This window comes from Girardinichthys multiradiatus, chromosome 19 (assembly GCF_021462225.1).
Source record: "Girardinichthys multiradiatus isolate DD_20200921_A chromosome 19, DD_fGirMul_XY1, whole genome shotgun sequence".
NCBI lineage: Eukaryota > Metazoa > Chordata > Actinopteri > Cyprinodontiformes > Goodeidae > Girardinichthys > Girardinichthys multiradiatus.
Genome location: NC_061811.1, coordinates 15440809 through 15467372, shown reverse-complemented (window position 1 = coordinate 15467372; position 26564 = coordinate 15440809). Strand labels below are relative to the sequence as shown.

The 26564-nt window shown below is 38.7% G+C and overlaps 1 protein-coding gene and 1 long non-coding RNA gene across 2 annotated transcripts; one reads left to right on the top strand and one right to left on the bottom strand.

Annotated features, from left to right (window-relative positions):
- Positions 1 to 2890: 2890 nt before the first annotated feature.
- On the top strand, positions 2891 to 20550 carry spint1a (serine peptidase inhibitor, Kunitz type 1 a). The gene is made up of 10 exons (XM_047346242.1): positions 2891 to 3664; positions 5034 to 5191; positions 5323 to 5464; positions 10617 to 10784; positions 16370 to 16411; positions 16604 to 16735; positions 16868 to 16918; positions 17097 to 17267; positions 17485 to 17544; positions 19596 to 20550. The coding sequence occupies exons 1-10, from the start codon at positions 3259 to 3261 to the stop codon at positions 19781 to 19783; spliced, it is 1518 nt and encodes a 505-aa protein (XP_047202198.1). The 5' UTR covers positions 2891 to 3258; the 3' UTR covers positions 19784 to 20550.
- Positions 8213 to 9180, bottom strand: LOC124856048. Its single transcript, XR_007035229.1, has 3 exons — positions 8876 to 9180; positions 8720 to 8793; positions 8213 to 8648 (listed from the first exon to the last, which is right to left on the bottom strand). It is a non-coding gene; the product is annotated as an uncharacterized LOC124856048 (long non-coding RNA).
- Positions 20551 to 26564: the final 6014 nt, after the last annotated feature.

Sequence of the window (26564 nt, the reverse complement as noted above, 5' to 3'; positions counted from 1 at the left end):
AAAGCACCGCATGACCATAGTCAAGTACGACAGAGAATGTGTGATTCTCTGTGCCTGAGAAGCTTTTTTAGAGTGCATAGCATTTGGCATTTATTTGTCATTCATGAAATTAAGCTCTGCCAAGAAACTCGTCGTCTTCTGGAACCGGGTTGCGGGGGCAGCAGACTCATTAGAGATGCCCAGACTTTCCTCTCCCCAGTCACCCATAGTCAAAAAAACATATAGACCAAATTAACACAGAGATGGTTTACCAGACACAAAATCAGCCTTCTTCCATGACAATCTCAGTCCCCAGAAATAAATCCTGTAGAAAATCTGTGGGGTGAGCTCACAATAAGAAGTGTTTGTACACTGTACACAATCACTAGAGTGATTGTACAATCAGGCATCTTCAAAGATCCTCCTCTTGGCATACATTAACCTTGAGAAATAGTATAAGAGAAGCGTAAGTGCAGTCCTTTCTACACAAAGTATTAACAAGCAGGGGTAACAATTATTCTGGCACCTGCGACATTTATTTCTTAACATGGGATTTATTTTTCCAACTAAATAGCAGAACTAAAATTAAAGTTGAGTTTATCTGCATTTTTTCAGCAAGACATTATTTTACTGCAAAGAAAAGAATAAATGTCATGGCTTTTGAAAATTTAACTGTTTTCTTTGCTTGTTCAATTTGCTAAATGTTAATTTCATCTAGTGATGCAGAAACTACAGGTGTGGAGCATTCAGTTAAGATGCTGCTGTTTCTTGGAAGTGACACAGCTCAACTCTGTATTCTTAAAATGTTTCAACCAAGAGAAGGTGCTCTGTATAAATGAGACCAAAATCGAACTAAATGACCTGCATGTAAAATGCTGTGTAGAGGAAAACTAACACTGCACATTACTTTGAGTACAACATCCCCATGGTGAAAAATGGGGCTTTTCTTCAGCAGGGACATTGAAGCTGGCCTGAGTTAGTGGAAAGGTTGATGGAGCTAGATCCAACGCAATACTGGAAGAAAACCTGTTTCGAAACTGCAAAAGACTTGAGACTGGGGCGGAGGTTCACCTTTCAGTAGGACAAAAACCCTAAACATACAGCCAGAGCTACAATGAGATGGTTTAGATTAAAAAAATCTGTACCTAAATCCAACAAAGAAAAGCTGTCCAATCAGGCTGAACTTTGGCCATTGTGCAAATAATTGCCAAGTATTTAGCCTGTATGTAAGTTAGTTAATTGGTGAATACCCTGGAAGACTTACAGTTGTAACTGGAGATAAACTTTAACTCAGACTGGTTTAATATAATTGCGTGCCCCAATTATGTGCAAGCTGTTAGTCAATCACGTAAAATCCTTACAAAATACACTGAGGTTTGAGGTTGTAATGTGACAAAACATGAAAAAGTTTCATTTTTGGGCTTGTGTGTACTACATACCTTTTCTTTGTCCACATTATCTATCAATTCTTCAACAGCCACCTCTTGTTTCTTTATATTGTTGTCCCCCGCTTGTCTGTCTCTCTGTTAAAGGGACTTGACACAAATGTTAAATGACCAGCTATCCATTCGCATCCTGTAACATTAACAAGATTTGATCACAGTTCTGTATCTGGGCATACAAAATGTGTCAAATATATAGTTTACTTTGATTAACACAACCCATTTATATTGCATCAGAAAGGTTATTCTGAAAACAAATGATTGCTGATAGCTTAAAATGAAACAGATGGCACGATTACGATCTGAAACCTGTAGACTCAAAACTGTTCAATAATCGTTGTTTTGTCAATTTTGTAGGATTACAACCTACCTACGCTGACAGAAAACAATAGGCTTTTGTGACATTCAGCATCCTTTTAACAAACTGTATGTTGTTTCAAATTGAATAGCTTCTTTGATTGTTATATACAGACAAACTTGACGTCTTTTTATGTCTGAATGACTCATACAGAGCTGGAGCAAGGTACAAGCTACCTTTCTGATGGCTGCTTCCCCCTTTTTCCTCAAAATGTAATGATGGTCATTATGGCCCAACACTTTAATTTCGCTACACCACTGAGCATATCTCCAAAAAATAAGGTATTTATCCCTGAAAGCATTTGCAAATTGTCATCTGGCTTTTTGCGTTCCTCTCTGAATGGCTTTTCAGTTCAGTTTCACTATGAATCATGGCGCTCTCTTACCAGCTTCAGCCAGTATTTTCAAAAGATCTTTTGCTTTTGTTCTTCTGGAGTTGATACACATATATTACAAAATGTCTTCATCCCTGGGACAAAGAACCCATTTCCATCCTGAACAGTTTGATAGCTGGATATTCCAATAGCGTTTATATTTGCATATAATTGTCTGAATCTGGGTATTCCCACATTGTTTAGGGAAAGTAATTTCAGTCTGTGTAAACTTCTGATTTTCAGAAAAGTAATAAAAAAACAATTATCTCATTATTCTATGATTCAACAAATAAAAATTATTTTGGTAGTCATAACTGATCTAAAATATGAAAAGTTTAGTCTGATTTAATACATACTCCAGAGCCAATATATAGCTACATTTGGGTCTGACTATTTCAGATGTTGTGCCACTGTGGAGCTTTTTGTCTGGCAATAACCCCTGGTAAAAAGTTAAAAGAAGAAAAAAAACTTGCTTAAAAATGGCAACGTGCTCCTGGTAATCAGGAACTAAACAATCAGACACATTTCAAATAAAGAACATTTAATAATTAATAAAGAACAAATATGTTTCGTGGACCTTAATAACTTTTGCATCAATAATATCATTGGTTTTAATTCCCTTCCTCCTGCCTCCTGTTTTACCAAACAGTCTGTGTGAAACTTTAAAGACAGGTATTTGTCAGCCGCGGCTTTCTTCACTTGTCTCCGTTTTTGTAGCTCAAGTCAGAAGGGAGCGGCCATGGGAGTGAAATTTCACTTCCTGTTGTTTCCCAGGTGTGTCACCTGAGAAATGCTGTCGTTGCTCGGGTTCTTGTCGACATTAGAGTTTCGAAGTTGTTAGTTACATTCCTTTTTTTCTCTCCGTGGACAAGGTTATGTGGAAGTGCTGAGCATACCTGTAGGTGAGAACCAGGAAGTAATTGTTTAGTTTAGTCATTTTAACGAGGACTGTGCGTTCTAAGGAAGGACGCTTGAGTTTCGCCTCCTTCGCGAAGGAACCTCCTTTTCAAATAGACAGACCGGTTCTCTCTTCTCTATTTGACTTCACTTTTCTTGCAGGAGACTTCTGCTTTTATTTGAGAGGGAATCTCTGGGAGACAATTAGGATGAATTTACTTTTTGAATGCCAGTTTGTAGCGCTCCTGCTTCTTGTTGGCTTTTCACACTCCACCACTGGCCAGGATAATGGTGAGACCTGCGTGTCCAAGTTCGAGAAGGGTAAAGACAATTTTGTGCTCGACACCGATGACTCTGTGAAAGAAGGGGCCACGTTTATCTCTTCACCGAAAGTGGTGAAGCTCAAAGACTGCGTGGTCTCCTGCTGCAAGGAGCCGAAATGCAACGTCGCCCTGATGGAGAGAGGAGCCGAGGAGGGCACCATCAGCTCCTGCTTTCTGTTTGACTGCTTATACAAGCGGAAATATGTCTGCCGCTTCGTCAGGAAGTCAGGATACTTCAATTACATACTGGATTCAGTTTATGAGAACTACGCCAAATTGAATGTCCCCCCACGTAAGTGCAAAGCTCCATCAAATGCCTCAGAAATCTTTAGAAACGGGAAAAGACCGGTGCTTGTTTTGGTGATTGGGTTTTCTAATCATAAACCAGTAATGAAAAACACTAAACTGATATGTTGATTTTAGTTTTAAAATACCAAATATTAACTGAGTGTCAATCAGTGTTTCTTCTGTTGTCAAAGCGGATGAGTAAAATCCTAGCCTATATATCTTTTTATTTGTAAAATATAATTTTAAAACAATCACCTGCAAAGAAACTTAAGAATTTGTGACTTGCTTATGTATTCTTATGCAGGCAGCTAATTATGGAACAATCATGTACTGCAGGTGCTGTTTTGGACGGGGATAAGTATTAGTAGCAAATGCACAGCATTGTGATTACGTTCAATGAAGTCGGGGTGAAGCACATACAAGCTGAGCTGTGGTGGGTTTCTGAATATTTGAAAAAAGACAGATTTTTTTGTGTGTTTCTTTGCCTGTTAGTTTTTTCTTATTTTGATTCTAACCAACCAAATTTAAATATCTGCTCATCTATTTTGACCACACAAAGGACAAACGGTTTCTATTTGAAATTAATTATTTGTATTTGAAAACAAAATTCAAATGACTTTTTTTTTTTTGGTGTTAAAAATTTACCCAAACAATGAAGCATACATTTTGCAAGCAAAAGGTGGATTAATTGGCCTGCTTTTCCATTCTGACACCATCTTGAGCTGAGCTTGCTAGTAAGGATCAATACTTCATCTCGACATCGCTGCCCCAATTTGTAAGGGGTGAGTGTTTTCACAGGCTCACAATGAGTGGTGGTTCTTGATGTGAGCCACATGGGTGGTTGCCCAGGTTGGCGTTAGAAAGGGGGCACCTGAGCACCAGATTACAAAATATAACTTATGTGTCCTTTATGCATGTGCAGTGAAACTAACTTATGTGCTTTCTGTGCTAGTGCCCTGTATTTTATAGGCCCCACCACTATTAAAATTCTAGATATGTGTTTTATGTTCTTGTTTATTATCCATTTAATATAATTCAGGAAGAATGTTAGGAGATTTTGCTTTAAAAAAAGCTGAAGAACTATGTGAGCATTAGTTTCAAATAACTGTTTTTTTTGTCTAGGTCAAAATAAAGCTGAAGAAAATGCAAACACTCTCCACACCACTGTCCAACCTGAATAGATTCCCTCTTTACCTTCTCTCTATTTGTGATGAGGATTAGATTTAGGGAACAAAGTATTTCTGCATGTTCTGGCATGTCAGGGAATGAGAAGTTGCAGAATATTTTGATCTTTTCTACATCTGCCAGTTTAATTATCTCCTGATGTTGAAGTTATCTGTCATCCTTCTTTAATTTGTTTTATGTCTCAACAGAAGAAATTGACAGTCCACCAGTGGCCAACGCAGGTCAGGACCTGGTGGTCCAGCCTCAGGAGAGTGTGACACTGAATGGTGTCCAAAGCAGGGATGACATGAAGATTGAATCCTTTGACTGGAAAATGCTCACCAATTATCCTTATGCGGTCATGGAGGTGAGCAAAGCAACATCAATGCAGACCTGATCTTGCCATTCAAAATGTCACCTGTACCTTACTTTATCAACATTGCTGAGAACGCCGTTGAGAAACTCAACTTTGTCCTCCTTTTTTTTCTTTTTTTGTAGAAAACAAATTTTCCTGACCAGATCATTGTGTCCAATTTAACATCTGGAAAGTACAAGTTCCAGCTGACGGTCACAGACTCCATTGGTCAGGCAGACTCCACCATGCTCACTGTCCTCGTCCTTACCCCTGAGGAGTCTGAACGTAAGTGTCTCCTCTTAGGTCCAAATGAGCAAAAATGATTGCTGGTTGTTTTTGTCTCTTAGCCCTTTTTGTAACTGTAATTTTGCTTGTTTCATACCAGTGTATGAAATGGAGAAGTCTGCCATGGAAAAGTGTCCATGCATCAATGCGTCAATTCGTACCTGCCATAGTTAAATGGGCCCAATAAATAATATCTTTATTCTGACCTCCCTGAGAGCTATTTTTGCTTGTTCAGGAGTCATGTACAGCTGTTTCCAGGCATTATATAGGCTCCCATATTTCATGTAAGCCAGCTGATCCAAACAGGGTTCAGAAACATTATTTAAAGAAATGAAGTGTATTACAAAGTATACTTTCATTGTTTCATTTTATTATCTACTGGTACATTCAGAAGGCATGCTTGCCATTTGTCCTCTTCACCATTTTGTACCTTTGCATTTCTGGCTGTTTTGTACGCGACTGCAAATGGGCGTTTGGTCCCAACCTCGGGCATTTTAGATGTCCCTTGTAAACGTTTCATATCTGCATTTAAAATGTTGTGGTTTCCTTCTGCCTACCTAAATCTCCTTACATTTAGCCATTAACCCACTATATACTATAAAAAAACAATAATACATTAAGAAAGTGAAAAATGTTTAATTCTTAGATAGTGCCTTAATAATATTCTGTAACTATAGCTTTTTCTGTTGAAAAAAGTGCACGAATTTGGTTAGAGTAAGCTGTCTTGTGGATTGCTTTCATTTCATCTTATATGTCTGTCTACAAATCCCACCAAAAAGGCCAACCCGGATAAACAGACATCTATTCTATATGTATATCTTCAAATGTCACAGGATGGTGAAAAGGAGAAAATGGCAACAAGTGGGTAAGAAATGGGGATACAAATAAGCAAAGAGGTGAACGGCTCTGGAGCCGTCAGAGGACGGAAAATACAGGTTTAAGGGACTTAACCCTCAGTGAACATATACCTGGAAAAATTGGTTAGTTCTGGTTCGTGTTACCTCACTTTGTTGAGCCGTTCCTCCTCTTGCGTCTCATTTCATGTTGACATTCTTGTGATTATTAAAGAATGGTACCCCTGTGGTCTTAAAAGTCTAAAAACTTCTGAATTCGCAAACGTCTCCACTTGAATTGTTCAGCTTTTGTTGCCGTAACTTTTCCCGTCCATGCAAAGATAGAAGGACATTTTGCTGGCAACTTGATTTATCAGTTTTTCTGGTTGTGTTTTGCCTGCTGTGTTAGGCTGAAGCATCCCACGTTAGTTGGAACAAAACTGGTTGAGACACGCTCAACAAACGAGGAAGGAAGCAGAGATAAGAGATGATTACACAGTAAACTGACATTGTACATGAAGGCAGGGGCAACATCTGTTGGTAGTATGCCATCTTTAGCATGGGATCCCTGCAAATTATTCGGATAATTTCCTCTGAAATGGGTTGTGATGAGCAAATGGAATGCGAGTATTAGTCAAGCATGTTTTTACTGCTCCTCTGATACGATCTCTCCACCCCCAACTCAACAAAACCTGTCTGTCTGGTTTCAAGTTGTTGCACAACAACACTGTTGCTGTGTGAATTGAATAAAAGTGGTTTGAAGTCTTTAATCTTCTCTAAAAGTTACTTTTTGCACTTTGTTGGCCTATTAATATTAAACATGTCACCCCTACAACAGTGGTATTCAGGTATCAGCTCACAGATGGTAAGCTTGAGCAATCACAAATTGAGAGGTAGCTTGTGCTTCCCTAAATAATTTGTTGTGGTTGTATTTCTCTGAACCTTGTTGCCAAAGTTGCTCTTTCAATGGGTGTAGACGCATGCCGTGGATCATTAACTACACTGAGACAACCTAAATCAGTTATTCCCCAACATATTTTCCATTCAGAACACACCACTTCATCTTTTTTGGTGACTTGGTGCGTGCTGAGCAGTTTCACTAAGATGAAACAGGAACTCTGAAACCTCAAAGGAAATGATTCTCATGTCTGGTACCTGATTTCAGAGAAATGTAGGTCAGTCTGGCCCTTTTCTGTATCTTTCCCCTGACAATGTGAAAAAAAACAAAAAAACAAATTCAGAGACATCTCAGAATATCATTAATAAAGTTTATTTAGTTCAGTGATTAAATTCAAAAAGTCAAACTCATATTCAGATTTATTAAACAAAGAGTGATGTATTTCATAAATTGTTCCCCCAAAATCGAATTACTCCAAAAATTGATTTTTATGTAGGCCTAAAAAAAATTTCAAAGTATGTCAAACAAAATATGTTGTCCGGGCCCGCTTTTCATGAATTACAGCATCAGTACGGCATGACATAGAGCTGATTAGGCTGTGGCACTCAAGTGTTAAGATGTCCACTTTTCGTTAATGCCAGCCCTCTGGTTTAATCTACCACAGGTTCTCATCTTCTTGACAAAACTCTATAGATTATGTATGGCAGTGGTTCTTAAATATTTTAGAACAAGAACCATCCCCAGAAATATCCAATTGTTCAATGTACCTAAGTGCTTTAAATACATTTTAAAATATGACCACAACAGAAGTTGTGTGTTTTACAGTTTGTTGCAAAAAAAGAGAAAAATAATGTTTCTATCTAATTTTATTTATTATTAAACTCAGAATTCCAATAGGCAAATATGGAGGTTTCTTAACAACCCTGATCTTAAAATCCAAAATGCCTGCCATGTATTTTAAATATATAATGACAGCCACACTAATAATAAAATACCAGAAGTGCTAATAAAGTTGTCTAACTTATTTCTCATATGTTGAGGCCATGTTGTGTAGCAACATGGCCACTATTACAGGTGAAACTGTCCTGTTTATGAAGAAATTGTTCCAGATGACGTGAACCACGGCATTGAGGTGACAGATGGCCAAGCAGTTAGAGATTCAGTCTGTTATAATAATTTCTGATTCACCAATCGCCTCCGAACTAAAGACAATAGTCCTTATATTTCATCATTGCCTGCAAGTGAAAATACAGTAGTTATTAATATTTTGTTAAAAAATGAATAAAATCATCCACCTCTGTGGTCACCTTACCCACATTTAGCTGATGCTCCAGCGGTTATATTTTATTTCAGTTTGTGTTTTCTGCAGCTGCATTTTTAGGTATTCCTTTCTGATTCCACATGTTTCTGTGTTTTCTTGTAAGTAGATCTTGTACTGTTGTTTTACATGGTGCTTTAGGGGCAGACCAACATTTTAATTTCAGTTGTATGTCTACTCTTTTTCATATTAAGTCATGAGCCTACCATTAACTTCTTACAGGGGCAAGTTGTGCTACAGAGGTGGATGGACCCTCTTCACCTGAATGTCCACCATTGTTCTGTTAGGGAAAATATTTCTATCATTCTGCTACACACCAAGAAGAATAATAAACTGTTAGATTACACTTTTAAGGACCACACCCTTTAAAAGTTATCCGTGTCTGGTCCTTCTCTGTGGCAGCAGACAGTGTTTTCATGATCGTCCTATAATGAAAGATACAAAATTGAGTGTACTCTAATCCATTCTAAAAACACATGTTAAGTATAAAGACTAATCAAACTGCATGGAGGAGTTTTGGGCCAGAAGGCTCCACAAGAGTCAGTAGACCATCCATAACTGATAAGACAAAGATAAGAGTGTTAAATTACACATTTACCCAAGAAAAGTGAACAACTTCATTTGCATGTTTTTTATGGGGGGGTTTTCAAACTGGGTTAGGGACACAACAAATTTCTTCACTTGTATAACTGCACCTTTTATTCACCTTATTGCTTATATACAATTCATAATGTTAAGTTGACTATAGTCTTAAATTATACACCTGCAAGAGAATCAGTGTTAATTGCTGTTTATGATGGATGGGTGGGTGTCATAGAGCCAACTTGGTTAAACGGAACAAAAGCTTATAACTAGGGGTGCACCGATTGCAGTTGCGGCTGATTACCGATCATAAAAAGGCCTGACCTGCCAATTCCGATTTTGGCCCGATACTAATTTTCTTTATTACTGACACTGTTAATTAGATGCCATAAGGTCACAACACACCTTCAGTGTTCCAATATTATGTTGTCAACAGTTATGAACCATGCACGTGCAGACATGACCTGGTAGGGGTGTCTGTCAGTCAGCCCTCACTCATGGCAGTGCAAAAGGGGACAGTGGGTGATTTTCAGACCTTTTGTGGAGGAAGATTAGGATCGGTGGATAAGATCAGTTTCACATGTAAGTATTAGCTGATCACCCAAAATTAAGAAAGTCGGGGCCAATGGATAGGCCGGCCAATCAATTGGTGCACCCCTACTTTTAACTGGACCTTACCTGATTTAACTGTTTTCCATATTTCATCTTGATCCCTTTGCCGCATTCTTTTTGTACCTGCTGGGTTTCACCTATACATTTATTCAATGTGCAGAAACACACATGCAAAGTTTGAGAATAATGGCTCAAAAAGGTTTAGGTCAGGGGAGTTTGCTGGTCAATCAGACACAGTGATATCAATGTAAAAAAATAAAATAAAATGGGGATCAGGTTCTCATTTTTGAGTCCTGCTAGAAAAGGAAATTAACAGTTCATGTCTTGGTAATCTCCTTTTAACCTTTGAATGGGCAGTAAATCTAGTTGCTTATGTACCCTTCCTATGTTTTTTCCTTCCACTGAACTTTCCATCCGTGTGTTTAGACATGCAGCACTCTTTAAACAGCCCTTTTCTTTAACATTGACCTTTTGTGGCTTAGCCTTCTTCTAGAGGATGTGACTGTCTGCTGGAAAACTGTTTAGTCAACAGTCCTGTTCGTCGTTGTGTAGCCCAGAGGAGGTCGATGGCTAGACAGTTCTGTATTAAAAATCCTTTTTTAAATCTTAAGTAATATAATTTTTCTGAGAAACAGAATTTTAGGTTTTTATTTGCTGTGAGATGCATCATTAAAATTAACAGAAATGGATCACTGTTATCCTCCTAATACCCGGGTTTCACTGTAGTTTTTTTTATTTTTGTATAGTATTCTCGTTTATTGAGATGTACCTGTTGTCAGGTACATTTCAATAAACATATTTTACTCTCACTTTGAGAGTAAAATATGTTGATAAAAATTTATTGCCACCAGTCAACAACTTGTGCATATTTTAATCTTGATCCTAAGTCTTTATATTTTGTCCCTCCAGACCACTGCATGGTTCCAAAGAAAGCCGGTCCATGTCGTGGTTCGTTCCCACGCTGGCATTACAACGCTGCCTCAGGAGAGTGTGAACAGTTCACCTTTGGGGGTTGCCTGCCAAATAAGAATAACTACGTTGACAAGAAGGAATGCATGGACGCCTGTCAAGGCACAGGTAGTTGCATTTTCTCTTACTCTTGCATCTTTTAAGCCGATTTTCCAGTAAGTATTAATTAATATAAAACCATGTAATTGGTATCTAAATTGTAAATACTGCAGGTTTTTCCCTGACCATGAATATACAAAAACTTGAGTGACATTAAACTCTACTATAACTGTAGGAATTCACTGAGATTGACTGAATGTTAAAATTATCTTTTGTTCAGTTTTACTTCATGCCAGGTTCAAGAATAACCAATATTAAGTAATACTTGACACAACTGGTTTGCCCAAATCAAGCAGAACTGGAGAAAAATGTTGACAAAAGGGAACAGGTTGTGTAGATACAGTAAAAATGATTGGCAAAGTTAGAAGACCCCACTTCCTGAGTGAAGACAAAGCCAAGAAACAGTTCCTCATTGCTGAACATGAAATCCCTAAAGGGAAGCCATGATAGAAGTTGGTTGAATTGTCTAAAATATAAAGAAAAGGAGTTTCAGAACTCCCTTAACTCGATCTAAAGATTGTTCAAACCCTAAGGTCATTGGGTCTACATTTTTCAAAGATTGTGGTAAGCAAAATGCTTAACATAAATATTAGGTTAGGATTTTAATGAGCAGTTAAACTCCTTTAGGTGCTTTTAGTAGTGGTAGCTTATTCACATTACAACCACAAACTTCAGTGGATTTTGTAATAGAGCTACATAAAGTTGTGCTTAATTTTGACAAGGAAGGAAAATGTATGTTTTCTGATTGCATGTGAATGTGTGTCAAAGTACAGGGGTTGGGCAATGAAACTGAAACACCTGTCATTTTAGTGTGGGAGGTTTCATGGCTAAATTGGACCAGCCTGGTAGCCAGTCTTCATTGATTGCACATTGCACCAGTAAGAGCAGAGTGTGAAGGTTCAATTAGCAGGGTAAGAGCACAGTTTTGCTCAAAATATTGAAATGCACACAACATTATGGGTGACATACCAGAGTTCAAAAGAGGACAAATTGTTGGTGCACGTCTTGCTGGCGCATCTGTGACCAAGACAGCAAGTCTTTGTGATGTATCAAGAGCCACGGTATCCAGGGTAATGTCAGCATACCAACAAGAAGGACGAACCACATCCAACAGGATTAACTGTGGACGCAAGAGGAAGCTGTCTGAAAGGGATGTTCGGGTGCTAACCCGGATTGTATCCAAAACACAGAAAACCACGGCTGCCCAAATCACGGCAGAATTAAATGTGCACCTCAACTCTCCTGTTTCCACCAGAACTGTCCGTCGGGAGCTCCACAGGGTCAATATACACGGCCGGGCTGCTATAGCCAAACCTTTGGTCACTCATGCCAATGCCAAACGGCGGTTTCAATGGTGCAAGGAGCGCAAATCTTGGGCTGTGGACAATGTGAAACATGTATTGTTTTCTGATGAGTCCACCTTTACTGTTTTCCCCACATCCGGGAGAGTTATGGTGTGGAGAAGCCCCAAAGAAGCGTACCACCCAGACTGTTGCATGTCCAGAGTGAAGCATGGGGGTGGATCAGTGATGGTTTGGGCTGCCATATCATGGCATTCCCTTGGCCCAATACTTGTGCTAGATGGGCGCGTCACTGCCAAGGACTACCGAACCATTCTTGAGGACCATGTGCATCCAATGGTTCAAACATTGTATCCTGAAGGCGGTGCAGGATGACAATGCACCAATACACACAGCAAGACTGGTGAAAGATTGGTTTGATGAACATGAAAGTGAAGTTGAACATCTCCCATGGCCTGCACAGTCACCAGATCTAAATATTATTGAGCCACTTTGGGGTGTTTTGGAGGAGCGAGTCAGGAAACGTTTTCCTCCACCAGTATCACGTAGTGACCTGGCCACTATCCTGCAAGAAGAATGGCTTAAAATCCCTCTGACCACTGTGCAGGACTTGTATATGTCATTCCCACGACGAATTGACGCTGTATTGGCCGCAAAAGGAGACCCTACACCATACTAATAAATTATTGTGGTCTAAAACCAGGTGTTTCAGTTTCATTGTCCAACCCCTGTATGTCTTCTATGAATTATCTGATTTTGCTGATTTATACATTCAGAAAAATAATCCTTATTTAATAAACTTGAAATATTGATATGTTAAACTCTGTAATCGGTAGAATGATTACATGTTGGAAATTTAGTAACTACAGGCATGAGATGGCTTTTATTCACCAATGACTGGTTATAACCTCATCTCCTGGTCTATCCCCAGTTTAAAAATATACAGTAGACAAATCATTAGATTTTGTTAATGGCTGATTAGAGCCACACACTCTCCAAGGTCTGCCTTCAGAAGAGCCTAGCAAGCCTGGTCAACTTGCCAGGTTCAGTTTTGAAAAAGGTTTTTGTTGGGATTTTACACTTTAGTACTTTCACCTATTTTTGGTTTAAATTTACTGCAAAGTTTTTTTTGGTTTTTTTTTCTCCATCCCTCTGACGTATTCAGCATCACTCGATGATGAGAGCTCTGAGTTTGGAGCACATTTGTGTCCATTCAAATGTGAAATCTGGGTCTGACAAAACCGGGTTTCTTCCTCTTGCCTTCAGGCCGGTCTGAACATTTGTTGGGGTACGTTTTTCCCCTTCAGCCGAGAAAAGAAACGGGACTGTTTTAACCGCAGTTCCTCAGACCCAGCCTGGTTTATTGAGCAGTGGGAGTGGAAGATCCAGACCAGAGAAAGATGTTTTGCTCCTTCTGCAGAGGCAATTTTCAGATGCTAGTAAATGAAACCAGAGGATTTGGAATCCCTCTATTCTTTTTTTTTTTTTTTTTTGTTCTCTCAAACTGTCTGAATTTGTCTGTAAACCATTGCTTTAAACATCAGAATGGCTACGAAAATCTTGAGATATTGCTTCTGTATTTTCACACAATGGTTTTTTCTCATGGAACCATCTATTTTGTGAAATGCACTACTCCTGCAGCAAAACACCCCCACATGTTTGATAGATTGTGATTAAATTATGAGACCGATTACTTAACTCATACGTAACCCATTACATTGTAATGGCCCCGGAGGCCTGTTGGAGACGATTGTTGGACAATTGGCATCATGAGGACAAAGGAACACACCAGACAAATAGGAGTATCTGATGATGGGGCAAATATTTGTGTTCTCCACAAATTTGGCCTTTATGGAGGAATGGCAAGAAGAAAGCCAATGTGGACAGAAAGCTATGTGAAGTCCTGTTTGCAGTTTGCCAGCAAACATGTTGATGGTCAGATGAGAACTAAGACAAACTTTTTGACACACCCAAAATGCCTGGAACACATAATTTCCAATATGGATAGAAACATGGTGTTGGGTGCGATGCTACGGGGATGCTTTTTTTTTTTTTTATAGAGACAGGCAAGCCCTTTCAGAGTTGATCGGGTGATTATTGGAGCTAATTACAGGGCAATCCTGGAACAAAGCCTGTTTGAGGTTGCGAAGGACTTGTAACGGGAACAGAGGTTCTCCTTCAACCAGGGTAGCAACACTAAACATACAGCCAGAGCTACAATGAAATGGTTTACATTAAAGCATTTTCTTATGCTAGAATGGCCGAGGCGAAGTTCAGACTTACAGGGGTTGGACATTGAAACTGAAACACCTGGTTTTAGACCACAATAATTTATTATTGTGGTGTAGGACCTCCTTTTGCGGTCAATACAGCGTCTATTCGTCTTGGGAATGATATATACAAGTCCTGCACAGTGGTCAGAGGGATTTTAAGCCATTCTTCTTGCAGGATAGTGGCCAGGTTACTACGTGATACTGGTGGAGGAAAACGTTCCTGACTTGCTCCTCCAAAACACCCCAAAGTGGCGCAATAATATTTAGATCTGGCGACCGCGCAGGCCATGGGAGATGTTCAACTTCACTTTCATGTTCATCAAACCAATCTTTCACCAGTCTTGCTGTGTGTATTGGTGCATTGTCATCCTGATACACGGCACCACCTTCAGGATACAATGTTTGAACCATTGGATGCACATGGTCCTCAAGAATGGTTCGGTAGTCCTTGGTGGTGATACGCCCATCTAGCACAAGTATTGGGCCAAGGGAATGCCATGATATGGCAGCCCAAAAAATCACTTATCCACCCCCATGCTTCACTCTGGGCATGCAACAGTCTGGGTGGTATGCTTCTTTGGGGCTTCTCCACACCGTAACTCTCCCGGATGTGGGGAAAACGGTAAAGGTGGACTCATCAGAGAACAATACATGTTTCACATTGTCCACAGCCCAAGATTTGCGCTCCTTGCACCATTGAAACCGACGTTTGGCATTGGCATGAGTGACCAAAGGTTTGGCTATAGCAGCCCGGCCGTGTATATTGACCCTGTGGAGCTCCCGACGGACAGTTCTGGTGGAAACAGGAGAGTTGAGGTGCACATTTAATTCTGCCGTGATTTGGGCAGCCGTGGTTTTCTGTTTTTTGGATACAATCCGGGTTAGCACCCGAACATCCCTTTCAGACAGCTTCCTCTTGCGTCCACAGTTAATCCTGTTGGATGTGGTTCGTCCTTCTTGCTGGTATGCTGACATTACTCTGGATACCGTGGCTCTTGATACATCACAAAGACTTGCTGTCTTGGTCACAGATGCAGCAGCAAGACGTGCACCAACAATTTATCCTCTTTTGAACTCTGATATGTCACCCATAATGTTGTGTGCATTTCAATATTTTGAGCAAAACTGTGCTCTTACCCTGCTAATTGAACCTTCACACTCTGCTCTTACTGGTGCAATGTGCAATCAATGAAGACTGGCTCCCAGGCTGGTCCAATTTAGCCATGAAACCTCCCACACTAAAATGACAGGTGTTTCAGTTTTCATTGTCCAACCCCTTTATATCCAATTGTATTCATAGATTTTCTTCATTCAGTTGGACTGAGGTTAAGCTGTTCTGCAAACAAGAAAAAATGTTTCTAGAAGTGGAAAGCTGGGAGACTTACTTCAAGAAACTTAAATCTGTATCTAAAAGGAAGGGTGGTTCTGCAAAGACTTGACTCAGAAAAGCTGAATATAAATAGATTTACGCCAATAGGGTTCAGATACTTTTCCAAGGTACTGTCAATACTTTTTGAACAGCTCTAGCTGCAGTACCACACAGACCCACCTCATAGTTTACTGCATGGTTGCCTTTTCTGAACTTTTTACTAAATTTCACAAACTTCCTTCCCTTTTTAGTTTTTGGTGGTTTTAATTTTCATTATTTTAGAAACACAAAGTATGTAGCAATCATTGAGAATCAGGGGTAAATAAGGAGCCTTTAGTTCATGTAACATTTAAAACACTGAATGTGAGATTGTTAATTATTTAAAATGTGTTTTTGTTACATTTGAATAACTTGATTTATTGAAAAAGTTGTAACAAATAGGGATTAAGGTCAATAAAGTTTAATTGGAAAGCAGAAAACAGTAGTGTCCTTTTACATTTTCTAAGATCACCCAAATTGATATTTGACATGAGACTCCTTTATCTCACAAAAAACTCGAGCAAGAAGGACTTTCTTAATATTTACTTACAGGATTTGTTTGAAGCAAGCAATAATATTTATTTGGTTTTCTTTTGGTTGTTTTTCATAAAGGTGGTCCAAGTGGTCGAGGTCTGCCTGTTAGAGCTTCTCAAGGTGGGTGCATTCAATGAATTGTGTTTTAACACTTTGTTTTAGCTGGTAGGTTTGATAGAGCAGAAATGCAAATGCAAAAGTAGACGTGCAAATGCAGAGATAATATTTTGAATAACTTTGTGGTTTTCTAGCTATTTGTAGAAGTAAAAGATGGCCCCAACTGATTATTGTCTCTGTGCTTGTGTGCCACAGAAGAAATATGTGGAGATCCATGTACTGCCGAGCAGTATACCTGTGCTAATGGCTGCTGTTTGGATCCAGGACTGCAATGCGACGAAATCCCGCAATGCAGTGACAATTCAGACGAAGAGAAGTGCGATTACCGTAAGCGCTTGCTATGCAAACTAGACCTGGTTCTTATATTGACTAATTTAAATAAATGCTTTGATTACAAGCTGTTTAGAATGTTTTTTTGGAATACTTGTTAAGATGAATTATCTCCTGTGTGTTTATCAGTGGAAGGAAGTTTTCGTATTCTGATCAGCATTCCATTGGATCAACAGAAAGGTGTTTTAAACTTCATTTTTTTTGTTATTGTTGCTGTTGATTTTTGCCTCCTAATTCACTTACTAACCTACTTTCCTTCTTCCTGAATTTATTCTTGATATATCACAGATACGTGTTTTAGTCCTTTGTTTTGAATTCATGCAGTTTTAAACTTTGCTAAATTTCCTTTCAATCACAGTGCGCTGTACACAGCACCCAGAAACAGGAACTTGCCGGGACAGTATCTCAAAGTGGTACTACGACCCCAGCACACAGAAGTGTGCTCTCTTCAACTACGGAGGATGTGGGGGAAACAACAACAAATTTGATTCTGAGGATACCTGTAAGAAGGTTTGCCACGGTGTGACAGGTGGGTTTGTTTCAAAGCTGAAGTTGGATTGACACTCCAGTTGTAAAAGAATCACTGTATATGCAAACATTTTTTTATCATTTTCTTTAGACCTTTAATCTGTCATCTTCTGCTCTCATTAATTAACCACATGGAATATATTAAAGTTTTGACATTCCTTTGTTTGTTTTTACTGTGTGCCACAATAAATATGGTTTCATGTGTTTTCCTTTTACAGAAAAGGATGGCTTTGAAAACCGAGAGCAGACTGAAAAAAGAGAGGCTGATGGCAATACAAGTAAACAACTCCTCTTTTTCTCTTTTTGCTTGAAATTATTAAACTAATCAATTTAGAGAGGGCAAATTACTTGAAGAATTTGCATTGCAAAGTGTCAGTGTGTTAAACCATTGAGGCTTCAGCATAAATGTTTTATATTTCCACTTCCACACGAGTGATTAAAATACAGCAAGCTTTAGCACTTTTCCAACATATTTTATTGACAAGAGTAAAAAAGAAATGATTTGCAGTGTCAATTTAGGTGTGATTACATTTTTATTAAATCATAGTCAATTTGCATTTAAAGCTGCTGCAGTAGGTAACGTTTTTTTAAAATTTATTTTTTACACTTTTGTTAAGTGTCACTATGTCCAGACAGCATGAGACACATTATCTGTGAAAAAAATCATGCCCTTCTGGTCCAACTACCATTTGCAGAAATACACTGCTCCCGGTTGTTTCTGACCGGGAGCAGTGCCAGGAGGAATGTCTTAACAGTGCCAATAGCCCCCAGGAAACACACCCTCCGCCGCACACTCAAGGTTGCTGGTGTGCTACAGCTGTGCTAATGGAGGAGGGACCTATAAGGTGTGCTTGTTTAGACTTTCAGGATAACTCCAGATTTTCCCAGAACTCCCTACTGCAGCTTTCAGACTTTGAAAACCATAAGTATTTCAGTTCAGATATGTTTACATACAGCTGATTCACAGCAAGTATCTCAAAGCACTTTATAAGGTCCAAGTCATATCCACTTATACTTATAGAATCCATTTCGGTTTGAATTGATTTCAGAATAATCCTATTCATTCCAATATAGTCCAGTCATTAAAGCACATTCAGACCCAGTTACACACAGTCCTGTTTATTTCTATTTATAATGCAATATGGTCTACGAAGCCCAGACGATTGCATTGTGTGTTTCACTCTGCAGCAATCCCTCATCTTGAACAGCATTATTATATATATATATATATATTTTTTTATAAAACTATGAATACAATAGCGTAAAAGACTGAGTCTCAATTCCTCCATATTTTCATATTTTTGCCAGTTAAATTGCTGAAAATCTTATGACAAAAATGTGACTAAAACTCAGTTTCAGTGGTTTCAAGCAGAGAAAAAAAACAGCTTCACACGGATGCAATAAAATGTGAAAGAAGACATATACACTCGCGACCCTCTGTATTAAGTACCACTTGCTTGCCATTTTGGTCCCCCTTTTACCTTTAGACCTGCCTTAATTCTTTGTGGTATAGATTCAACAAGGTGGCTGAAATCTTTTAGTTTGGTGAGATCTTCTACTGAGATTGTATTTTGCATACCTTAGTTGTAAAGAGTGGTTTTTTGAGCTAGTCACTTTTCTATAACCTTGACCATGTCTGACTGTTTTCCTGACATTAACAAGGCATTTTTGCTCCTCATTCTGGATATTTTCTCAAATGTTTTTTTTTTTTTGGACAATTTAAGTTCTGCTTGAAATACCAACCATTCCACTTTCAATGTCCCCTAAATCCCCACTCTGATGCTCAGTTTCAACCTACCAAGTTGTCTTCACCAGATGTCTAAATGCACGGAGTTGTTCCCATGTGATTGGCTGATTTACTGTTTGTTCTAACAAACAATTTAGCAGGTATACCTGTTTGTTTACAAAAGGTTCAAACTAATTTAAATTCCCTTTTTTTTCAAGAGTTTCACAAATCTTTGTAGCTCTACTTAGCAAAGTTCTTCTGATGCACATACCACCAATTCATGTTTACCTAAAGTTGGTTTGGGTTGTGGCTACTTGAACATGTAATTTTTATACTGCAAGAATGGGCTGGTGGGGGTGGGAATTCATCTTGAAAGATACTATTTTTGGATATGAATTGTAAAACAGACACCCACTGCAGCATTTAAGTGTTTATAGTGGGTTTTTTTAAATATATATAATTTGTCTTCTGTGTCTTACCTACAAAAACAAGTTCATCAGTTTTTTCTGCCAGAGGTCAGCACCTTTTCCAGTTCATCCAGTTGCACAGAGCATCCATATATTGCACTGTTTTAACCTATATATTTCTTTTATTATTGAACAGGTATCCTTGTCATAGCTATTCTACTGGGTGTAGCCATCCTTCTTGTCCTTGGCGCCCTGGGGTACTGCTTCATAAAGAAAAGTAAGACTCACGAACACGTCCGGGTGCCGGCTGGCAACAACACCAGCAGTTTGGGGATAGGAGACAGTGATCGGCTGGTCTACAATAGCACCACCAAACCCATGTGAACCAATCTGTGTTCATCTTTACTCCCATCTTAAGAACTGTGTCACAAACAGATTCAGGAAGAAATTAGTTTTTCTTTTTTTTCTTCTAATCAGTATGTGAATGTGTTTCAAAGAGGATGTACACAGAGAGTAGAAAGTCTTTGAAATGTGATTTGTTGCTGTAAACTATAGAAATGAACTGGTAAAGATCATGTTAAATGGGAAGAATTACTTCTAGCATCAAGGCAGAGCATTAGCAGAAACCCTTCCATTGAAATACAATATTTGTATGTGTTCTTTCTTTCATGATTTTTCCACAGTTCTAATTGATCAACTTACTTTGTGTTCATTGTGATGCCCTAAGTCTCTGTTAAGTTATAGTTTAAAACAGAAGTCTTTTTATTTGTCTTACAACCAAACCCAAGCAATCTTGTTCATATGTAAACTTTTGACACCAACATTTTGTGTTTCCTAGAGTTTCTTAACCGACATTTGTTTTAAGCTTCTTTCACACACTGTTGTTACATTCCATTGAATTTCACATACATGCAAAATATTGTACACAATCGTAGTTTAAGAAAGAACTATTTTCTTGGAGTTGATTTTATCAACTTTTTTTGTTTTGTTTTGAAGTTTGTTTTTTAGAACAAACCTTATCTATTTTTTATCTTTACTGTGTTGAATATTTTATTCTTCTGATTCATTTGTAAATATAAGCTGATGTGATCTTATTTAGCGTTACCTGTACTGGAATGTTCATCTTAAATAAAAAACAATGTAAACCCAAACTTATTTTTTTTCAATGAAGTTTTGAAAAGAATGTCTTGAACGCCTTGTCTTATTGGGCCCAATAAGTCTTTTTATAGATCCCTCCGCTGCGTGTTATTGGTAAACATTTTCTGTAATAAGCTAGCTCTCCATCCTCTAGTAAAATACAAAGCAACTTTGTCAGGGACAGATTTTAAAGTTATTTACCCAACGGTTTTATTCAAGCATTGTTATTCATTTTCCTTATCCTGACGTTTACCCTAACTCTCTTTCAACTTTTTCACTGACTTCATTTTGATTAAAAGAAACTGGTCACAGAGCAATAAAATGACGTTCACCAAAACAACCGAAATATTTAAGCTGTTTACACTAGTGTAACGTTTATATCAGGCAGTTGCTCTGACTGGAACCGCATTACATATAAAGTTCTCAGTACATGTTTCAGCCAATAAGATCATTGATGGTGTAGCATTTCCCCCATTTACTTTGTTTGTAAATATTTATCTACAACTTTGGAAAAAATCAGCTCAATGCAAATATTCTAGCAGTTTAAAGGATCATAAACACCCCACTCTCATTCCAATTTGTGTAATACCTACGTTTGTCCACAGGGCAAAACGTAGCCATTTCACGAAAAGGGCTCTAAAATAGTAGCATAGCTACGTTTAATTTTCCTAGTCATTTCTATGGGCTTACTTTAGGTCACGTGACTGCTGAGTTTCTCGGCACAATGAGCAAAAAACATGGCTGATATCCTTTTTTCGAGATAGATTGTGACTTTAGCTTTGTTTTGATAGCTTTTCTAGCGACAAATGTACACTTTACTTTCATAGTATCCATTTAGCTTATGTAAACGATTCGTAGTTTTTTTCGTTTCAGCGTACAGTTTTTCAGGTCTCCACAAAATAGTAGGAATACTACGTTTAAGTTGTTGCTATGGTGGTTGCTAAGGGCGCTATTAACAACAAACCGGAAAAACGTTGATGACAGTCACAGACCGAGTTGCCCTTAAAAATGTGTCCTGACCACGGATACGCTTTTATGTAATAAATAATTGCTTCTGTTTGATTTAAAAAATCATATCTGTTTAAAAAAAAAAAAATAATTTAAGCTAAATTACGAATTATAGAATTAAAACATTTTTGTATCATAATTTACACACTATTTTTAGGTAGTTAGGTAAGTTTATTTATATAGCGCTTTTCAGTAACAAGACATTCAAAACACTGTACATGAGGTAGAACAATTACAATACAATTACAAAGAAAATAAACACTGATACAGACACAGAAAAACAAATCAAATGACACTAATAATCCTTGGGAGTAATAATAATTAATAATCCTTCCAAGTTTACTGGTAGAAATTTGTTCCAAGCCACTCTTAATAATAAAGCCTCTTATGCTAAAAGAAGATGATAATATTGATAGTCTCATCATTCCACTGAATTCTAACTAGGGAAGCTGAGTCACTGATACAAACCAGCTTTAATCCACATTTTCAGGTGCTAATAATATATTGCTTTTACTGGTACTGAAGTTGATCTAAGTAATAACAGTCCATTGTAGTCTAATTAAGAAAGCTGGGTCATTGGTGTAAGAGCAGCTAAAGTCCAAATTACTAATAATATTTGGTTTTCGCTGGTAATCCTTCTGATAAAACTAAAAATCAATGAAAATTTTGCAAGGGTACGGTAGAATCTTGAGGGTGCGAATATATAAGTCTGAGTGTGTTTGCAAGAATTAGACTGTCAACACTGATAGAAGCACCATTGTCCTTGAGAAGAGAGGTGGAAGTTTTATCAATCGACCGCATAGTCCTATCAGCACACAGCTGGTAGAGGAGTGCTGGGGAAGAACGTCGTGTTTATATAACATCCAGGAGATATTTTGTCGATAGCCAGTTAGTAGAAGTTGCCGAGGCCACTTTGGGGAGCCAGATTTAGAAAAACAATAAATGTTGTGGTTCTTGCAGTTGTGAATTTCCAACTACCTTAAGAGTTTTACTGGTATGTCTCAATTGTGAATCCAAATAGCCAAATTTCTGGTACTTTCCACAGATCTCGAGCGAACAACTTCTCCAAGATTATATCCTTTAACCTCTGAGTCCAACCGCTGCCAGGCTGCGATTCTGTTCAAGAATTGTGTCCAGCTTGCGATTCTGCTCTCTTAACATTCCAGTCTGAGTGTTGATCCCTCTACAGACTTCATCCAACATCGCAGGCAGCTTTGGAATGCTTTGAACAGCCGCCCACGTTTTGCGAATCTCTCGATAACCACCGCCAGGTAACCACCAACTCCAAAAAGCAGAAATCCTGTTATCAAAAGTCCAAATATGTACACATCTTCTATGTCCTCGACCAACATCGTAGTCAGGCACATTATCTTCCACTGGAGCCAAGAATCCATTGCGTATCCAGAGAAGAACGTCCCGTCTGGACAAGAGGGTCTCCTTTACCTTGTCTTCCCATTGAAAAAAATAATTTGATCAATTACGTTGAGAGTCCAGCTGACCAAATCCAGAATTTAAAAGCTTGGAGGATATGCAAAGCGAAGCTCTGAGAAAAATACAGACAAAAAGCAGAAGCAGGGATCAGCAGGGAGGGAGGGAGAGAAAATGCGTCTTCCACCGAGAGCAAGGAAAAAAAAAGATTTACAATATATGATGTACATCATTTTATTTAATACGAAAAATCTAACAAATACATACATTATTTTCTGACAGGTTTGAGTAGACCACAAACTTCTATCCTTTCAATCTTAATTTCTGCCTAATTTGTCCTACACTGATAGTTATTTTCATGAATTATTTTCTTTTATTGTTTCTATTCAGATGTCTATATTTATTCTGCTGCAATAATTACATTACCCTTCTGGGGTAAATCAATCATTTAATCAATCTGTCTATCTGTTGGTATGCATCTATTTATTTCACAAAGAATCTGGATCATACTTGTAGCGGCTATCAAATTCCATCCATTTTTAGTCGCTTCTGGTTGCAGCGGATCCAGGTCCTAACGCGCTCGTGAGGTAATGTCCGGACTGGGAGAAGTTTGGGAATGCTCCCATTTATTGAGTACAAACTGAGTATTGAATGAAATCCAAAATCCAGGGTGGCGGTTTATGGCAGCATGCAAAAAGATGGCAATTATGGTCAATAGGTGGATATGATGAAGCCAAACCAGTATGGAAGAGAGCGGTATAAAAGCGTATGACCTCCACACACCCTAACACCTGATGCCCTCTAACCTTGACACCTAAATAGATTTAACCCACACCGCCACCAGTGGTAGAGTAAAATATAGGTCAGAGTGTCAATTCACATATAAACCAAACACTGCCACCAAACAAACAGAATTATCAAAACTAAATAAGAGAGACCCAAACTATGCCCAAATACCAAAAACCTCAAATGGCTCTTATAATACTTTTTTCAAATGTTTTTATTGTATTAAAGTTTCTTTATTATGAACACAACAAAAACAACAACAATAATAATGATGTATAATAAATATTTTATTAATATACAGAAAAGGAAAAGCACAGCAGCTCACACAATGCTGTAGACAGTTTATACATTACCATTGAACAAATTTGAGACTAACACTTTTGATAAACACTGTATACATTAATGAAAAAATAATGATTACAAATGCAAAAATAATGGTGCCAACATAGACTACAATACTAGAAAAGCACACATATGAACAATCTTTACATTGGCTGCCTGTGATTTATTTAATAGATGTTTACAATTGTTAAGTTAGTTTTTATGCATTGCACAGCCTTGCACCAGACTGTATGTCAGAGATACATTCAGTATGTAAACCAGGATATCTCTTATGGCTTCATAGAGCAAAAAAAAGTTGCCATTATGCTCTCAAATGGTGGAAAAGTGTGCATGGGATCTGAGAACACCCATGCTTTTAAACAAAAACTAAACATCAATTGATCAGTAAAGATTTTGTATATAGTTTTTTTATCAGCTTTTTATAATGTGTGATGATATCACTATATTATACTTATTTCATCCCTATCTTAGGTGGTCTTTGTTTAAAACTATCTATATATTTTTTTTAATGTAAAGTCTTTTAGTTATATAATTTATTTTTAAATATTTGGGTTAGTTAGTCTCCTTTTTTAAGTCGATCATTGTTATTACTGTGTGCTGTCACCATTTTAAGTTCTCATTATTATATCACAACAATGCACATTGAACTGCATTTGATCTCTATAAAGAGACTGTAAAAATAAAGCTGAATTAATTGATTTATGTCTTATCAAAGATCCATATAATAAGTGTACTGTCCACTTAAAATGGGAAAATGTAAATAAAAGACTACCAACTAACCTCCGTGTGATTCTTCCTTGTTTCTCTTTTTTGCTTTCTTCTTTGGAGGTACATCTGTTAGAATAAAGAAAACTATCTGTAAAGAGCTGGTATTCTAATGTAACTACTGCAGTTATTATTAAAAGGTCTGATGTCAAAAAGTCTAATAGGTGATCAGTTCATTTAAGCTGACGTATGTCCAGTGTGATATCATACCAAAAACTGTCATTTTGACAACATTGTCCCTCAAATCTTAGAAGATTTTGTAAAATAGTGAGCTTTTTGGAGCTTTGGGTTCCCGTTTAGATTTTATTGAATAATATATTTGATTAACACAGGTTTAAGTTTGGTTTGTTTCATTTAAGCCTTTCTATTCCCCCCGTGAGTTCGCTTCGTTCATCCTGGTCGGTGTTTACATCCCGCCGCAAGCTAACGTGCAGGTCGCACAGCGCATGCTCGCCGACCAGATACTGAGTGTGGAGCGGACCAACCCGGACTCCTTAGTAATCGTCGTTGGCGACTTTAACAAAGGTAATCTCACCCACGAACTCCCCAAATACAGACAGTTTATAAAATGTCCGACCAGAGAGGACAACATTCTGGATCACTGTTACACCACCATCAGAGACGCTTATCACGCCGTCCTACGTGCTGCACTGGGCCAATCCGACCACATCATGGTCCACCTGATTCCTGCATACAGGCAGAAACTAAAGCTCTGCAAACCTGTTGTGAGGACGACAAGGAAGTGGAGCAGTGAGGCTGTGGAGAATCTCCAGGCGTGTTTAGGCTGTACAGACTGGGATGTGTTCAGGACTACTACCAACAGTCTGGACGAGTACACAGAGGCTGTGACTTCCTACATCAGCTTCTGTGAGGACAGCTGTGTACCATCATACACCAGGGTGAGTTACAACAACGACAAACCCTGGTTCACAGCTAAACTCAGAAGGTTAAGACTGGATAAGGAAGAGGCCTTCAGGAGTGGGGACAAAGACATATACAGAGAGGCTAAGTACAAGTTTGGCAAGGCAGTGAAAGAGGCCAAACGACTGTACTCTAAGAAGCTCCAAAACCAGTTCTCAGCCAACGACTCTGCGTCTGTCTGGAAAGGGCTCAAGCAAATCACCAACTACAAGCCGAAAGCCCCCCACTCCATCAACGACCGACGCCTCGCCAACGACCTGAACGAGTTCTACTGCCGCTTTGAAAGACAAAGGGACAGTCCTGCAACCATCTCCCACGACGCCCCCCAACAGCTGCAGCCACAATCCACCACCCCCACCTCCCCAACCTCAAGAGGGGCCTTGGCACCTCCAACCCCCACCCTGAAGTTCCCCCCCACCAGCCCCCTATCCACGCCGAGGACGGCTCTTTCCATCCAGGAGAGGGACGTCAACAAACTCTTCAGGAGACAGAACCCCTGGAAAGCTGCTGGTCCGGATTCTGTCTCACCAGCCAGCCTGAAGCACTGCGCTGATCAGCTGTCTCCAGTCTTCACAGACATTTTTAACACCTCACTGGAGACATGTCATGTGCCAGCCTGCTTCAAGTCCTCCACCATCGTCCCTGTTCCCAAGAAGCCAAGGACCACAGGGCTTAATGACTTCAGACCCGTCGCCCTGACCTCTGTGGTGATGAAGTCCTTTGAGCGCCTTGTGCTCTCACACCTAAAAGACATCACCGACCCCCTCCTTGACCCCCT

Coding starts and splice junctions, on each gene's coding strand:
- spint1a (XM_047346242.1), top strand. CDS start 3,259: ATGAATTTACTTTTTGAATGCCAGTTTGTAGCGCTCCTGCTTCTTGTT. Junction 3,665..5,033: donor CAAATTGAATGTCCCCCCAC/GTAAGTGCAAAG, acceptor ATGTCTCAACAG/AAGAAATTGACAGTCCACCA. Junction 17,545..19,595: donor AGAGGCTGATGGCAATACAA/GTAAACAACTCC, acceptor ATTATTGAACAG/GTATCCTTGTCATAGCTATT.